Source organism: Hippocampus zosterae, chromosome 18, assembly GCF_025434085.1.
Source record: "Hippocampus zosterae strain Florida chromosome 18, ASM2543408v3, whole genome shotgun sequence".
NCBI lineage: Eukaryota > Metazoa > Chordata > Actinopteri > Syngnathiformes > Syngnathidae > Hippocampus > Hippocampus zosterae.
The window spans coordinates 5,011,428-5,029,653 of NC_067468.1; the positions used below are offsets into that span (position 1 = coordinate 5,011,428).

Below are 18,226 nucleotides of genomic sequence, written 5' to 3' on the forward strand. Positions count from 1 at the left end.
GATTGTCCTGAGGTGTGATTGTGAGCGCAATTGTTCGTTATTGTTCATCTGTGTGTGCCCTGCAATTGGCTGGCAACCGGTTCAGGGTGTCCCTCGCCTACTGTCCGAAGATGGCTGCGATTGGCTCCAACACGTCCCGCGATACTTGTCGCAATAAGTATATTAGAAAATGGATACATGGATGAAATTCCAAGCTGGTGGACCTCAAGGTGAGCGTCACACCTGATGGTCATACAAATGTTTGCTATTTGTATGAATAACTAACTAAAACCATGAATTATTCAATGAACAAAATCGGCCAATCCTTCCAAGGCTGAAAAAACTGCTCTCAAAGCCCACAAAACACGAAATCCAGTTCAGAGTGGCTACGGAACGAGTGTGTGAACATTAAGAATCAAACACTCACATGAAATAATACATACCATAAACAAATAATACAACCATAAACTATGATCCTACAACATTTCAAACATTTGCTCAGAAATGGACTGAGTTGTTTTGATATACCAAAACACACTCCAAAATAATACGTACGATCTCTGAGGGTACAGGTTAGCCCACTTAGTCCAAAGACTGATGAACATTCAAAAAAATAAATAAATAAAAATACAACAACAACATAAGATACAAATGAGGATGATAAAGAGATCAGGGAGATGCAAAGGTGTGGATGTAGCAGAATGAAAATGCAAGGCTTGAATTTCACGGAATATTTACAAGGTCATTTTGTTAACAAAAAAAAAAAGTTTTCAAAAATGAATTGTTCAACGTGCAGGGATGAATGAGCATGAGGCTATGATGGTAGTTTTGAGTCGTTGAACAAATAGTTCTGAAGTCATTGAATAATCGTTTTATTGATCGTGATTTCAATCTCAATTCGAATGATGGTGATGATTATTTTTTTTTTGCAGAATGGTCCAGCAAAAATGGACCTACCTTGAGCAGTAAGTGATACTTGAGCACCCTCTGCATGGGAACCACTAGAAGATCCTGCAGCTTGAACTTGCCTTCCTGCACTTTCATCGTACATTCCTGTCGCAAGCAACAACACGCACAGTCGGGCTGTTTATTACACATTGTGTCGTGCAGCATGTTGTATTTTCTACCCAATTCAGGGACATGCATTCTTTGTTAACAATTCATGGCATTCCGTTACTATAGCAGTGACGTGTTGCATATTTTGCGTGGCATTACATGAGCCACAAATGAACGGACTTGCCGTGCCAGCTCTTTCTGACACGAATGCTGTGCATGCTGACTTGGAGGTTCCTTTGACCAGACCAAATGGCATGCTTCCACGAGCACCTGTCCGCCTATATTGGCTCCCCCAAAGCGTTTTTTACGTCTCGGCGTGTGTTCAAGTTTCCGTAACTGTGTGGCAACGCGGGAGGTTTATTCCTCTTTAAACGAAGTCATTTTGCAAAATGACTGTGTGGGAAGCAGTTGTATCATCGTACAAAAGCTTTTGAGAGAGATTACAATCCCCCCCCCCCCCCCCCCGTTTCATTCCAGTGATTGCCTTCCCGTGTGGAGTTTGCATGCTTTCCCCGTGCCTGCGTGGGTTTTCTCTGGGTGCTCTGGTTTCCTCCCACATTCCAAAAACATGCATGGCAGGCTAATCGAACACTTTAAATTGTCCCGAGGTATAAGTGTGAGCGCGGATGGTTGTTTGTCTCTTTGTGCCCTGCCATTGGCTGGCAACCAGTTCAGGGTGTCCCCCCCCTACTGCCTGAAGACGGCTGGGGTTGGCTCCAGGACGTCCCGCGACCCTTGTGAGGACAGGCGGAATGGATGGACGGCATATAACAAAATATTGCAAATACCTACAATTTTATTTGTGTATATTGTAAAAAAAAAAAAACAGCTGCCAAATGTGAAACACAAAGGCATTTTACGTAAAAGTTTAATCCGAATCACCTGCTTGAGAAATGTACTTGAAAAGAATCAAATGAAAACAAATGAATAAAAACACTTGACGAGTATGAGTGCAGGTTATTACCTCTACTTTGATCTTCACATCCTCCCGTGTTGCTATTAGTTCATCCAGTGTCTTCTGAGCGTTCTCCATGTGGCTGCAGTACTGGCCATAAATTAATAACCTGAGCACAGAAAATCAAACACAAATCAGACACAATTCAAATTCATAATTCAGGCAGTGTCGTAAAATGGAGTGTAGGATAAATGTTCTCTTCTTAAGACCATCTTATTCTCCAAACTGTAATAACGTGTAGGCTTATCCTGTTTTTGACAACTCTAAAAAACTGACATATTTTTATCCACGAGTTTATGTTATCAAATGTACTTCATCATCATCTGCAATCTCGATCGATTTCTCCGAGTGTAATTTTGGCTCAAGCCGTTTGTTGCCTTGAAGGCCAGCTACGGCTGAATCTAAAGTCAACTCACGTCAGCAAATTGATACCTTTTATATCAGGTACTTTTTAGCCACTGAACTGATCAAGGCTGCTTTTGCGTCTTCCTCTTGATCATTGCCGTATTCATCAACAAGTATGTTCATTTTGGCTGGTGGATTTTAAAAAGGACATTTGGAGCCGAGTCTTATCAGTGTTGATTTTTTTTCATCTAATTGATCACCAAATGTGCTGTCTTTATGTGTGTTTTTCTTCAAAGATGTGTGTATGTTTTTGTACATACACAAAAAAAAGGTTCTAAGTAATCACAGTCTACAGACAAATAAACTGAACAGCAATGTAGTTACAGTCCTTATTGTATATTGTACCTGACAGGTATTATTTGATTCATTCGGGTGACAAGCAGTTAATATGTCTGAATGGAATGCGAATGCAATCTGTCATATTAACATATTGAAAAGATAAATCAATGGTTCTTCCACTCCGTCAATTTAACTAATCTCCAATTAGTATTACTGTGGCCGAGCACACCTTTATTTTTGTGGCAAAACACAAAATGCTAAATCACCCCAAAAATATAATGCTGCTTTACAGATTTTAGATCAAACGTGTGAGTAGTTTGAAAAATAAAATCGTGAAATCTGGTTAAGACCTGATGACTAATTAGCAATCTATCAAACCCCAAAAAGGCCATCCTTAGTTTTCAAATCACAGGGAGGAATAATATGTCTTTGTGGAACCGCTCAGAAAAAACAGACAGCCCGGAATAGAGTCTAAACCAATTAGGACAATGTGCTCCACATTAATTTTAAGATTTATAACAAAATGTGAGAGGTGAGCCGTGGAGCGATTTCCCACAACGGGGGAATATGTGAATAAATGTATTATCATTTGGATTGAATTGTGAATACCATGAATAAGTAATGACTACATTTGAATCCCAGGGCAATATTTGAAGGGGTCTCGCCAATAAAATGTAATGACTGAGGGCCAAGAAAAAAGATGGTGCTTGATTCTGCTGTGCCGAGTTGCTCTTATCAGGATGCGAAGGGAGAAAAATCGGTTCATTTTGAGCAGTGAGGATATGAAGCCCATGTTCATTAGATATCATAATGTAAACCTGACATAGATGAAGAAGTTCAACCACGGGGGGAGCACAAATGGCAGCCTAACTTGGGTGTTTCCCACAGCACGTGGCATATATTCTTTTCGCCCACTGAGTACAGAATAGGCCGCTAGCAATGATCACAGTGTGCCTAAGAGAGTTGGCATCCCGGCATGGTAATCTAACATGGGGAACCTTGAAGTCGAATCAAGCTCCTCAAAGATCTGCGGGGGAGACGACAGCAGTGTGACACTTGCGTGGATGGCACCGCAGGTTGGGAATCTACAATCGCTAGCTACATTGAAATGGCAGCATTCCAATCCGAACCATCATCAAAGCTTTTTACCACTGCATGGATGAGCACTCTCATTGTAATGTGGCGCTTCGGTAATTAAGTGCCGACTCCATGATTGAAAATACAATTGATGCACAAAATAAGTTGCCAGCCGTGAGAGCCACTCCTTGTCGTCATGGTAACAAACGCTGTACTTGAAGCGGGTTTATTAGATGTTATTATTTTTCTTTTTTAAATGCTTCCTTTTACTTCAGTTGTAATAGCTTGAGTAATAGTTTATTATTATTATTATTTTGTAGTTTTTGGTCTCATTTTCGAAAGTTCTGCACTTTAGCCTGCAAGCTAGCGAAGTGCGGCATTAGCGTTAAGATGTGAGCCACGATGTGTGGATGTCAGGTAGCAAGGTGGTGGTCGGACCCAAAAAGCAGGCAGGAGGGAGGAACGGGGTGTATTTGAAGAATTGTATTCAAAACAAAGAAAACTAAATCCAAAACACACAAAGTCCAAAGTATCAAACAAAAACCATGACTAAATCCAAAACATAACTATGAACTAAACATGACAGAAAACAAGAGCAAACAGCAACACACATGACAGTTGCGAGAAACAACAATGACCCGACACCATCTGTGTTGTGTCATTGTTGTGTTCGGGCAGGAGTCCTTTTATACAACTAATTACCAAATGACCAACAGGTGTGCAGCTGCCGGAGGAGCCTTACAGTGCCACCTGATGGTCCCTAAACCGAATCATGACAGTGGAGGTGACTGCACACTTTCCACAACTTGCTCCAAGGTAGGGCTTGAGTGATGATAGTTTAAACTCGTCGCTAGTTAAGATAACTTATCTTTCCACCCCAAAAAGTAAATCCGAAAACAAGAAATCCCAATCTCACACACTCACAAATTATGGTCCCAATTATACACTCACGGCTACCGGCAAATTGGGAGACTGAAGGTGACACGTAACACTGCTGTCACCTCATTTTATTAGTTGATCATCTTTGACTGCACGGTCATGATCAATGGCGTATCTCCGCAGCTTGACTCCCCACTGCGGTGAGTCTCCATCAAGCGTTTGATTAAGACTTGCTCTGCAGTGGAGGAGATGGCTCCCCTCAACTACTTCTCCATGGCAACTTTGTTGAGAAGTATTCTTAAGTGGTGGGGAATTCAAACAATAACTTGAGAGATTGTAATGATGGAAAATTTACCAAATTGTTTTTGGGGAGTGCTACATTTCTTGTACAAAGTAAATGTGTTCATTGAAAGCAACAATCAACAAAAACTAGAGCAGAGCACAAATCGGCGGTGACCCTAATAGAGAATTAGAATCAGAATCATATTTATTGGGCAAGTATGTAGTACACACAAGGAATTTGTGTCCTGTAGTACAGGCTCCACTAGTATTATCAATAACAAGCAACTATGATAAACAAGGACATGACAAATAAGTATCGAAAGACATTGTGCAAATTACATAGCAGAGGTAAAGTGATCATTGGTGGAATACAACAACTATGATGGTTGTGCAGTTAGTGCAGGTAATCGCTGCACCATTTTCAAAGTGACCAGTAGCAGTATCTGTAGAATAACTTCAAGTGTACAATTGTACAGAAAGTACTTGAGTGCTTTAAAGTCTCTGGTGCTGTGGAATATAGATCCATGACAATTCTTGAAATATGTACAGAGCCTTTATAGATTTGGTTTCCTGTTTAGGGAGTTAATGGCGAGAGGGAAGAAGCTATTTGAGTGTCTGCTGGTTTTGACGCTTGCCTGAAGGGAGTAGCCGGAAAAGGTGGTGGGCAGGATGTGGGAGGTCCGTTCGATTTTAGAGCTGCGAATTGGCCACGAGCAACCGACGCTGAATCAGAATTTGTGTTTATCTGCTCATTTTGTTTGTGACTGCCAATTGTGGATTAAATCAAGTCTGAAAATTCAAATCATTGGAAGGCTGGAAACACAATGGCATCGAGTAATGCAGAAAATTGTTACAGTCTCATCAGCAAAATAATGACCACTAACGAACAACACTTGAACTGAAATCTCCTTTCCATCTTGGCATGAACTGTCCAAGTTGACAACAGTAAAGATGTACATTTTTATTTGAGAAACAATTTACATATGAGAGTGGAGATTGTATGGCTCATACTCTGTCGTATCCAGAGCTACAACAAAACAATGGGGTAAGTGTGTTTATTTTCATCTTTTGGATCTGTGTGTTCTACCAAAGAATGGATACCAACTGTTCAACAATGTAACCTCAATCTACTTGTAAACTGAAAATAGTACCTCGTTGTGCCTTGTTTGACCAATGTAAAACAAAAACAAATAAATAAATAAATAAATAATACATGTCGTGGCTATTGCTTTGCCGGCCATGTACCTTAGATGTAGCATAGGTAACTTCATAATGTACATTATGGATCAAAATCATATTGTACTAATTCAAAAAAGGAATAGTGAAAGTCAAGTCTGCTGGAAACAAATGAATATTCCTACAAAATAAAATCATTAAAGCTTCATGCAGTGTGAGGGGGGGAAAACAACAACAACAACAAAAACAACAACTATATTTACAATGTAATGACAGTGTTTCATTGGTGTCAGAAGCTTGCTACTTCCACCCATGAGTGCCAGAGGGCTAATGAGCACATTGCAGCATGCAGCCACTTCTTGGCCCAGGCATCCATAATTAGTCCATCACATACGCTCCACTTGACACCAAGTCTGGGCACAGCACACACAGTAGGAGGTAACCACTCATCAATTCCTTTTCTATGTTTTCACACTCTCTAAAAGTGAGAAACATTCACATGTTAGTATAACTCGAGTTTGGGCTGGATTTTAAAAAGTGATGAAACAATTTGAATCGATTTTCCTTTACAAATGCAGATATCGGGTTAGCACACTGACCTCACAGTACAGAGGTGGAGGGTTTGATTCCAGCTCCAGCCTTCCTGTGTGGAGTTTACATGTTCTCCCTGTGCCTGCTTGGGTTTTATCGGGTACTCCAGTTTCCTCCCACATTCCAAAAACATGCATGGCAAGCTCATGGAACACTCTCAATTGTCCCGAAGTGTGATTTGTGAACACGAATAGTTGTTTGTCTATGTGTCCCTTGCAATTGGCTGGCAACCAGTTCAGGGTGTACCCTGCCTACTGCCCGAAGACAGCTGGGATAGGTTCTAGCACGCCCCGCAACCCTTGTAAGGATAAGCGGATCAGAAAATGGATGGGTGGATGGAAATTCTGATATTGGTTCATAAAATAATAAAATAACAATCGAATAAAGGATATCTTATCTTAAAACCATAAATCGATCCTTTTATGTCATGAGTATGAGTTGTTTTCCCCCCCTCATCGCATCTCTAAGATAAGATAAGATATCCTTTATTCGTCCCACAATGGGTAAATTTACAGCCTGCAACAGCAAGAATGTATGTAGAAAGAAGAAAGGATAAAGGGTCAATGGGTGTCAATTATATACAAATTAATGTGTTTTGGTATTTGTGGGCTAAACCGGTCCCTAATGGTGGGGTCCACTGTAGTATAGTGTAGCACAAGGTAGTACAATCCTTCACAACTGCAGGCTGACTCAAAGTCGAGGCGCGCCACTGAGGAAATCTCGTAGCAAACCAGAAGCGACAAGCTATCGTGAGAGCTAATACCCTCTGACACATGGCATTGGGGCGCTCTCACCTCTTTTGAACTCATGCGACACACAGGAAATGGAGTAAGTGGTGCTGAAATGCTCGTATGAGGAGCCTCATTGCGTGGTCATGATGAAGCACTGCAAAGAAATCAGGGAGCCGGATGACTTTGGAAAAGACTCAGGGAATGTCGCAGATGAGGATGTCAAGATGAGAGGGTGCTAAGATGGCCATTGACTTTCGAGGGGTGCCTCTTTGCCCACGTTTCCATTCACTTGCGCTCATGCCTTTTAAGAATCGAGCTGCAGTCGTGATAAACCGGTGACATTTTCAGCATGGCATTCAGCTCAATGACAAATAAGAAAAAGGGGCTTTTCATCTTTCGTGCCAACATGAGAGAAAAATGATTCAAGCACATTGTTGTAAAGGTCACCGGGACTTACAAGCATAGATAACCAAATTAATTAGCCAGCTAGGTCCTCAGGAACATCACCAGGATGTCTGATGAGGCAGTTCAAATCCCCCGGTCACTGTTGTGTGTGGCCTCGGAGAGACAAGACAGTGGCGGCGCCATAATGAGGACCGTTCACGTGTCAATCACATGCATCGAGCCAAAGCTTGTGACGCAGAAAATCTGCAAATCTAATGAACTCCTTTCTCAAAATAACCCTCTGTCATATTTTGGAGAATGTCACTAAATGTAAATATGAACAATGTCATCAGCCAATTTGTGTTTGAATAGCAGCTGAATATAAAATATTTGTGTCCAAGAAATGGGTAAAGTTCTGTTTAAAAGCAGGATATTGAAGAATGCAACAAACGCCTGCATGAATAATTTAGTGGCAACGTGGGATGAGGCAATTCTTCACAGAACTACCAAAATGCAAAAGGCAGGCATAGAAAAACATCTTTGGTTTGAGAAAGCATGAAACGTGTTTGGCCTGACCTTAAACTTACAGGTATAGTTGTATATTTTTAAACTATCCTGTTGGGTTGTTTAGGCATGCAAAATGATGGATCTGTACGACTTAAGATTTTGGAAGCATTTTGCTCAGCATCAGGGGGAGAGGAGGAGTAAGGTGTGGTGTGAGACGCCCTGTAAATCTGCACAAGAACGGGCTGGACTAAGTTTTGGTATTTTCGCAGACTTGTATAAGCATTTAAAATAAATAAATAAAATAAAATAATACAGTAATACAAATGTTTAAAAAAGTGTTTTGCGCCATTGTGGGCGGGACCAGTCAATTTGTTTCGCTACCAATCGAAGTGGCTTTTCTCATGCCCTTTAAATGCCATGCATGAACGGCACTGACATTCCTTGACATGGCAGAAGAAGACATTGAATCCAATGGCAGGTTGAGGAGCGCAAAGTACTATATAAGGAACTGCAAGCAGACCTCCGCAGGCGGATAATATGAAGTTGGCTAAAGAGCTCAAGGATCTGCGAAGCGGGCACTTCAAGTATGTATGCAATAATTTGAGTTTCACCATCAATTCGACATGATTCCCAACCTTTCTTGAGCCAAGGCACCCATTTTAGATGGAACAGCAACTAATTGTACTTTCGCCCCGCCCATTTCCTCCCGCACCATGCGCCCATTCCCTGGAAACCAAATGTAACATGCCTCCATTTATGGTTACTCAACACAGCAGTCAGCTTGTAATAGCAAGTCGTAACGCCTTTGACACTTCATAAACTAAAGTTTGTTATCCTACAGCTGTTCCAGCGGCTGCCACACTAGATCATAGAGGACAGACAGCAGAGTTATGGGTGACTTTGTTGACAAGATAAATGTGAGACACAGTTGATGCATCTCCTGTTAAAAAGTAGAGTGCAGCATTGCCCTGCCTTTGCAAAGAAATGTGGTATGCAATGTGTAAAAGCATGAAAAGTACACACACCTGGACAGAACATTCACGGGCAAAAAAAAAAAAAAAAAAAAAAGACATGGAGCTTGCTCTTACAGTAATGACCGTATCATTGAAGGGAAATGGCATATCCACTCCCACTGTGGAATCACGACCGGGGGTAGAACCGATCACCACCTCCATCACCATTACCTTGGAAGCGGCTACACAGAGCACGGCAGAAAGGAAAACCACCGCCACCCCACTCACGACTGCAAATTATCCACTCAGACTGTATCTCGGGAAAATGTGCAAGGGCCAGATTCAAGGGAAAGAAAATGTTGCTCACAGACTCCGACCGCAACTATCCCTGGTAACTTACAGTCCATTTGTCAGCTGCAAATGATTGTCTAACTGAATCCTCAGTACTATTTGCCAAAGAGAAATCAAATCAAATGAGGGCAGTGAGCCGGAGAGTGACGACTGGGGTGAAAGGGATGTTATTGCGCAAAAATGCACTTCCTGTATTATCCAGTGTCCTCGCTCAGTCCAAAAGCATGCTATATTCGCTGAACCGAACTGTCTGCCCGTAATTGGCTGAAGATCCCGTGTTGAGGTGTCCAAATCAAATGCATCTTACAGGCATAAACCAAATTGTGTATTTTTTTTTATGTAATTTGAATCCGAATTATTTCAGAAGCACAACATCAGCACAGGGAGAAATCAAACATTGACATACCGTTCCTTGAAGTCAAGGAAGATCTTTCCCAAACCGTTTCCTCCGGTGACCATGTTGAGGTCAATGGCTCGAAGGAGAGCAAAATGTACTTTGATGACATCCTGAGGAAAAAATAAGAGGCTTGTTTTCAAAGTTGCATGCCACTTGGGAAACAACAACAACAAACAGTTTTTGGCCGCAGGCACAAGGTCGACCCCGAACGCCACGTGAGTTGCCCGCGGGTCTGTTTTTAAAAAACAGCCCATTCGTGAATAGGCATTGCGATGCTCGAGTGATGTCATCTAAGTGATCATTTGAAGAGAGATTTAAAATAATCATATGTAGTATATTGATATTTATCTGCTTCTTACGTTGCGAAATCATTGCCGTTACTCATTGTGAAAAATGATGAACATGATGCGATGACAAATATAACAATAAAAAGTCATTGGAGCAAATTTGTTGTTTCAGAGGCGTGTATCAAACTAGGAGCGCTTCCCCCCGTGTTAATCGCTACCAAAGAAATAGCTCTGGGTATGTTGGTGAAACCTGACACTGACTGGATTATAGCGAACGTTTCTTGAAAACAAGGCAGAAGGTCGAATTGTGGAGGCTTAACTTTGAATGTACAAATCATCATTTCATACCCAAACATTTTGCACATTATTCACCAGGCGCACAACACAGGGAAGAAAGTGTAGCTCCAGACACTGACCTCAAAGTTGACGAAGATGGCCTCCATGTCCTGCTGACTCACAATTTGCCTCAGTGGGATCATGTAGTTCTTTAGTGGGTGGAAAAAAAAAAACAAGTCGCGAAAGCCATACCGGTGCACTGTATATTCATAAACAAAGACTATTTCATCCAAAAGGGAACCTGCTCGTTCTACACTTTTAGGGCTGTCACATTTCATCATCATCATACGAACAACTTGATCAACAACCAAGTGCTGAAGGCTTTATTAAGCCCAACTCAATTAAGCTTAACGAGTCCTATGATCATAAGGAGACTGTTTAATCTCATTTCGTCTTGTGCTGGTGTGATGCAGGAAACTCAGGATACACATTTTGGTTAATGAAATTAGTCGGGGCTCATGATTTGTTTCTTACCCGCACCTCGCCAATGAAACCTGTCCACATGAAAAGTGATGTCTTAGCAATGCTGATTTCCACTTATTAAAGCGAGGGAAGGGACTTTGAATGGGCGTGTTTACTAGAGAGGGTGGGACACAGGTAACCCACAGTAAGCTAGAGAGTTTCCATTTCCCACATAGCAGCGCATTCATTTTGGGTTTTTTTTCCAAGATGGCACTATAGTTAGCAGCCGCCGGCGGTGTTCTTCAAGAGCCTTGTTTTCTTTTGTTGTTTTTGTCTTTTGTATTGTCACATGGTGTTTGTTGTTACGTCGTGTGGACCCGATGTGGATTGTTTTCAGTGTTTTTTTGGCCACGACATTCGTCAAAGACGAAAAATCTGCGCTTCGTTGCACCTTCTTGGCAGCACGCATGAACCGTGAACGATTTTGATTGGGAGTACCGTTTTGGTCCGGATATAAGACGGCCCTGATTATAAGACGAGCCCCTCTTTTTTTTTTTTGAAGTTTGAAAAATGACTTTTTGAACACCAAATTAACTTTTATACAGAAAATAATTACAGTACATCTGAAACAAATGATTATAACAATATATTTGAGAGAAAAAGCATGATATTTTGCCTCATTCAAATCTTAATATCTGAACCTCTAAATATGTCAACTAAAGTACAATCACATTCGTAAATGAATGGCTTCTGGTTTTTGAAATGTAAATTACATCATAACTTCAACTGTCAATGGACAGCTGCCGGTTAACCTAGCCGATATTCGACCCACTTTTCTCCAGATTGTCGCTATGTTTCTCCATTTTCTGTTATCTCTTCTATTATTTTCTTCTCTTTTCTTTCTTACTGCTATTTTTTATTTTTCTTCTTCATGCTATCGTTATTTTTATTTTTATTCTTCGTGACAGGGGTGCACTTTGGCCTGGGGAGTCAAGTTCAGCATTCACTTCAATGATATCTGGCGCCATCTCGCGTTGTGAATGGGTATAATGTCTAGACCCCAAATATAAGACGACCCCCACTCTTTCAGTCTTATTTCAATGCAAAAAACTTATATCCAGGCCAATACGGTAATGTTGGCGCTATTTGACTGTTGGTGCTGGTCAGCCCCGGGGCGCTTGCTTTTTTTTCCCTGCGCCCCGGGGCACCCCATGGATGGCTTGTCGAGCCGTGGATGAGGAAAGGAGCGTATTTGGAACTGAGAATCCCTGCTTGGAATTGAAGTGGATTTACCGGTACATGGGACAGGACAAGTGAACCAATCTCTTTTTCCAAATGTGGGCATGCATCCAGCACACAACATGTCCTCACTCACCTTCTCAATGTCTTCGAGAGTCTTATAATACTTGGCCTCAGTCTCCTGGATCTCGACTAAGCAGCAGTTCCTCTTGTCATCTTCCGTCATGCCCATTTTCTAGAACGCACAGAAGTAAATAACCAGTCAGAGTAATTTTACTGTTTGTAAAAGACTGTTTGAGAGCTACCTCCAACTGTTCTTAGCATGCTACACGACAAGGGGTGCTGTGGTTAAAAAAAAAAAATTAAAAAATGTGGTGGTGAAAATAATAATCCATAACTGCAAGAGTCCCCGAATCACAACTGCAACCATATAATCAATTAAAAAAGGAATATACAGTATCATACTTCTCAAACATATTATGCATATTCTCATTGTTCTGCCCACAGTAAGAGTTTCGGGAGCCTTTCTTAAAGGTGATTGTGTTTGAAAGAATCTCCATTTAGTTGTCGCAATGCATTGTGGGTAGCAGACGTCGTGATTCGTCAGACGAGTCACTGCAGAAAGCCTCACTGTGGTCATTTTAGCCGGTCCTCCTGTGTTACATTTCTTTAATTTACACCATGTAAATTTGATTGTTTTTAGAGGTATGTTTCAGAGATCGTTTTTATCAAGTGTTGTCCCTGAAACTTGCTAGCTCGGAGCACTGCGTATGAAAGTAGCGATGCCGCTAAGCTAGTGCTAACGAGCGAATTAGCGAAAGCATCACGAAAATGCTTTTGTTTGTAATTGTCACACTTAGAGCTGCATTTCTGGCTATTGTTTGGCACTGGACAATTTGTGTTGTATTTATTTTGTGACAAGAAGCTTATGCATGTTTTAATCTGTTTATTCTAGTTTCACTCTACATTTTCATCGGAACTGATGTCACAGTTGTTCACTGTACGCTGTCAAGCTGACCGAAATAAAGGGGCAAGACGCTCAGTTTCCTGGCTCATGAAGATATGAATTTGGCTTGCTGTTGAACTGCGTTAACATACCCAGTGTATCTAACACGCAGTGATGACAGTACACACATTTTCTCATAACATGTCATGCAAATGATCACCCAAGCACCCGCCAATCTCCCCAATCGACACAGGCAAAAACATCTAAAACTATCTTGCGGTCTCAAACCCGCTATCAAGGCGCAATCAAAAAGCAGATAAATTGTTTGAGGTATTAGGAGCATGTTTATCTACGATGTGTAAGGAATCGTAGTCATCCCCTGATGTCACATTTGCTCCCATGGGCACGGAGCAGCTGCCCCGTGCATCTAATTAACACACTAATTGGCAAGTCTTCCTTTAGGGACGCTTTTGTTGTTGGTGTTGTTGTTTTTGCCAAGTGATGTTAGTCTGTGGGCGAGGACGGGTGTTGTTGGGTTCACTTTGAAGCCGAGATTGATCATAAGCACAGCAGCACTCACCTGCATGTATCGGATCTGCAGCATGAGAAAGGCAAATATCGGTCACAAATATCAAAACAGACGCGGAAGAATCACAAAGCACGTCAGGAACTAGAATCACTTACATCAACGCAGATAAAATCCACCATGGATTTTGCCTTTTTGGTGTGTCATTGTCCAAAGACTTACACACAAAAAAGTAAAAACAATTCCCGGTGTCATAGTCTTAGCAGTTTTCCCGTGGACTTGGAATGCTTTTACAGTTCATTTGTGAGCACTTCTCAGCCTGACAGACTGTCATATAATGCTTAAATTACCGACATTGCTTTCTTAGAAAAAAGGATTTAGTCGTAATCCTGTGGATGTGTTTTAATTTCTGGTTATTCAGTCAAAATATTAAGAGTGAGGTTGTCAGTGTATTTGAAAAGTGGCATCCCATTTATTAGGATGCCATTGTGATACTGATGCCTTCACCCAAAAAAAACAAAAAAATTGAAATAAAGACAGACCAACCTTTGAGAGACACACATACAGAATTCCACCTCAATCCCATGTGGTTTGGGTTTATGTCTTGCTCAAATCAGATTTTTTTTTTCTTTCTTATATTGATCTGTGGCGGCCCAGTGGTTGACTGGTCAGCACGTGAGCCTCACAGTGCAGAAGTGCACGGTTCGATTCTGGCTCCGGCCTCCCTGTGTGGACTTTGCATGTTGTCCCCGTGCCTGTGTGGGTTTTCTGCGAGGACTTTGGTTTCCTCCCACATTCCAAAAACAGGCATAGCAGGTTAATGGGACACTAAAATTGTCCCTAGGTGTTAGTGTGAGCGTGAATTGTTGTTCGTTTGTGTTTGCCCTGCGATTGGCTCGCAACCAGAACAGGGTGTCCCCCGATTTGAAGATGAAGATGAAGACAGCTGGGATAGGCTTCAGCATGCCCCGCGACCCTTGTGAGGATCAACGGGTCAGAAAATGGATGGATGGATAGTGATTTGTAGATACCAGTGTGACCAAGACTTAAGGTGTGATTCGGTGTCCAGCTCAAAGCCCTCACCATGGGTTGTCGTACTTCCACCTTGATGATGTCCTCATAGATGTCGTCGCCATCATCCTCACACGGGACACAGTCGTAGATGTCATCCTCACCCAGGTCGTGCTCACTGGAGGAAACAAAAATCCAAGTTGGTTAAATGACCAAGCGCTTACCTCTCTGAGCCCCTACACACCTGCCCAGCGCCTCAGGTATGTGGACCAGACATTATTAGAAGTACCAAGAACTAAACTGAGGCTCAGAGGGGATCGAGCCTTTTCTGTTGCTGGTCCCTCTCTCTGGAATGACCTCTCACTGAACATTCGGCAAGCCTCCTCGCTGCCCATCTTCAAAACCCTCCTCAAAACTCACAATTCTTTGGCATTCGACTCAGCATGACTTAGATTTGTTCTTGATTTTACTGCTTGGTGCTTTCTACCGCCTTTATTACCGATTTGTCTTACTGTTTATTGTATATGTTAAATTGCTCCATGTACAGCACTTTGTATGCAGCGATGGCTGTTCGAAAGTGCTCTATCAATACAATTGAATTGAAAGAGCTCCTCTTTAAAAAGCTTGTATTAGCTTTAATGCACATTGGGCTAACGTTTTCTTGCTATCCGGACAATATGAGGTTGACAAAAGTTTCCGCTGTGGTAACGTATTGGGCCAAAAGAAAAAGAAGAAACGTGTATTTAGTTATCGGCATTCTACATACACTATCCATCCATCCATCCATCATCTACCGCTTATCCGGGGCCGGGTCGCGGGGGCAACAGCTTTAGCAGGGAAGCCCAGACTTCCCTCTCCCTAGCTACTTCTTCCAGCTCTCCCCGGGGGATCCCGAGGCGTTCCCAGGCCAGCTGGGTGACGTAGTCTCTCCAGCGTGTCCTGGGTCTTCCTCGGGGTCTCCTCCCGGTGGGACATGCCCGGAACACCTCACCAGGGAGGCGCTCAGGAGGCATCCGAATCAGATGCCCAAGCCACCTCATCTGGCTCCTCTCGATGTGGAGGAGAAGCGGCTCGACTCTGAGCCCCTCCCGGATGACCGAGCTCCTCACCTTATCTCTAAGGGAGAGCCCGGACACCCTGCGGAGAAAACTCATTTCGGCCGCTTGTATCCGGGATCTCGTTCTTTCGGTCATGACCCATAGCTCGTGACCATAGATGAGGGTTGGAACGTAGATCGACCGGTAAATTGAGAGCTTCGCCCTTTGGCTCAGCTCCTTCTTCACCACGGCAGACCGATACAACGTCCGCATCACAGCAGACGCTGCACCGATCCGCCTGTCGATCTCTCGCTCCTTCCTGCCCTCACTCGTGAACAAGACCCCAAGATACTTAAACTCCTCCACTTGGGGTAATATCTCCTCCCCGACCCGGAGGGGACACTCCACCCTTTTCCGACTGAGGACCATGGTTTCAGATTTGGAGGTGCTGATTTTCATCCCAACCGCTTCACACTCGGCTGCGAAACGCTCCAGTGAGAGTTGTAGAGCCCCGTTTGAAGGAGCCAACAGCACCACATCATCTGCAAAAAGCAGGGATGAAATACTGAGGCCCCCAAAACAGACCCCCTCAACGCTTCGGCTGCGCCTAGAAATTCTGTCCATAAAGGTTATGAACAGAATCGGCGACAAAGGGCAGCCTTGGCGGAGTCCTACCCCCACTGGAAACGGTTCCGACTTACTGCCGGCAATGCGAACCAAACTCTGACATCGGTGGTATAGTGACCGAACAGCCAGTATCAGGGGGTTCGGTACCCCATACCCACGAAGCACCCCCCACAGAACTCCCCGAGGGACACGGTCAAACGCCTTCTCCAAGTCCACAAAACACATGTAGACTGGTTGGGCGAATTCCCACATACCCTCAAGGACCCTGCTAAGGGTGTAGAGCTGGTCCACTGTTCCACGGCCGGGACGAAAACCACACTGCTCCTCCTCAATCTGAGGCTCGACTTCCTGACGGACCCTCCTCTCCAGCACCCCTGAATAGACCTTACCAGGGAGGCTGAGGAGTGTGATCCCTCTGTAGTTGGAACACACCCTCCGGTCCCCCTTTTTACATACACTACATATTAGGAAAATGATCGGTTAAACATAAGCTCTCTGCCTATGTTGTAGTGGGGGCTATAAAAATCCTGCGTTCACTGCCTGTGTGGAAAAGGGTGAAAAAGACAGACGCTAAAACCACTGTAAAATCAAATATTCTGCTTTGTCTTCACGCTCATGCTGGGGCCTTTTTGAAGTTTTTGATTGAGGTTGCTTAAGTTCAATCAAAATAATCTGCTTCCACTCGCTTCATTAAGGAAACAAAGCTGCTGTTGAATACTGAGAAGGAAGCGTGGGAGGATGACAAAGCCACCAACGCTCTCTTTACCGTGTCTTCTCTGTGAACTCTAGAATGATACCGCCGTCCACAGAGACTCTTGAGTGACATGGAGGGCCGTTGTGGGGAAACAAGAAGAAAATGAGATCTCACAATCTATGTATTATAAAAGAAAGGTCCTGTTCAAATACAGATAAAAAGTAGTGTGGGAGGAGCTTCACCCAAAATAAAACCATCAATTGATCTTTCCTCATGAGCTATAATAGAGGGGCGATAAATACTGCAGGTCTTTATTGGTTACATACAATACATACCAAAAAAAAAAATCTCTGAAAAGATCGTGTCAGAGGTTCTCCATTCAAATTCCCCAAACAATCTTGAATACCATCCTTTGTCGAAGCTATGTGACAAGGTGTGCTAAAATTTAACTGCGTACCAGATTTACTGACACCTGTGATGATTCTTCACCATAAATTATTTTGATAACACAATATAATATTGATTCTGGTTTACCGCCATGAAAAAAAAATGGTGCATTTCCTGATTTCCATCTTAATCTTGACAAGAAAGTCCACCTTTGAATGGCATCTAAAACAATTATTAGTAAAATGTTTTCGAGTCTTAGTCTGGTAAGGCCTGAATGCAAGTGCTTGATTTCAGTGAGTTCCGTCATGGGTGGCATAACTAGTTATAATAATAAATAATAATAATACATTTTATTTGTGGGCGCTTTTCTAGAAACTCAAGGACACCTTACAACAACCAGTTAAAATCACGTTATCATTGGTTTAGACTTTTATTTCCCTTAATAAATAAAACCATCATTTTAGAAATTGCATTTCATATTGACCTAGTTTGTCTTTGTGAGATATTAAAATTAAAATGAGGAAAGGGGGGCAACGACATCTTATCACTAGAGGGGAATTCAAGACAATTATGAAAGGCAGAGAAATAAGTTCGGCTGAATCTGGTGATTGCACGGCGCCGTCGCGTAAACCCACTTGAGTGCTGCTAGAGTGTGTGTTGCCGTTCTTTTATTTTTGTCGTGTGTTTGGTGTAACCATTTTGATTCTGCGCTGCTGTCTGGGCCACCTCGCT

The 18,226-nt window shown here is 42.6% G+C and overlaps 1 protein-coding gene across 8 annotated transcripts in view; it reads right to left on the bottom strand.

Moving 5' to 3' along the window:
• Positions 1-18,226, bottom strand: part of vav2 (vav 2 guanine nucleotide exchange factor) — a 147,819-nt gene that overhangs the window by 16,097 nt on the left and 113,496 nt on the right. For 5 of the 8 annotated variants that reach the window (XM_052050248.1, XM_052050245.1, XM_052050247.1 and 2 more), the window contains exons 5-11: positions 14,822-14,927; positions 13,793-13,807; positions 12,403-12,501; positions 10,706-10,774; positions 10,012-10,112; positions 2,000-2,099; positions 937-1,032 (exon numbers count right to left, since the gene is read on the bottom strand). In XM_052050248.1, coding sequence (XP_051906208.1) covers positions 937-1,032; positions 2,000-2,099; positions 10,012-10,112; positions 10,706-10,774; positions 12,403-12,501; positions 13,793-13,807; positions 14,822-14,927 — 586 coding nt within the window. The remainder of the gene's footprint in view (positions 1-936; positions 1,033-1,999; positions 2,100-10,011; positions 10,113-10,705; positions 10,775-12,402; positions 12,502-13,792; positions 13,808-14,821; positions 14,928-18,226) is intronic. The other 3 variants (XM_052050249.1, XM_052050252.1, XM_052050246.1) reach the window with 1 other exon arrangement.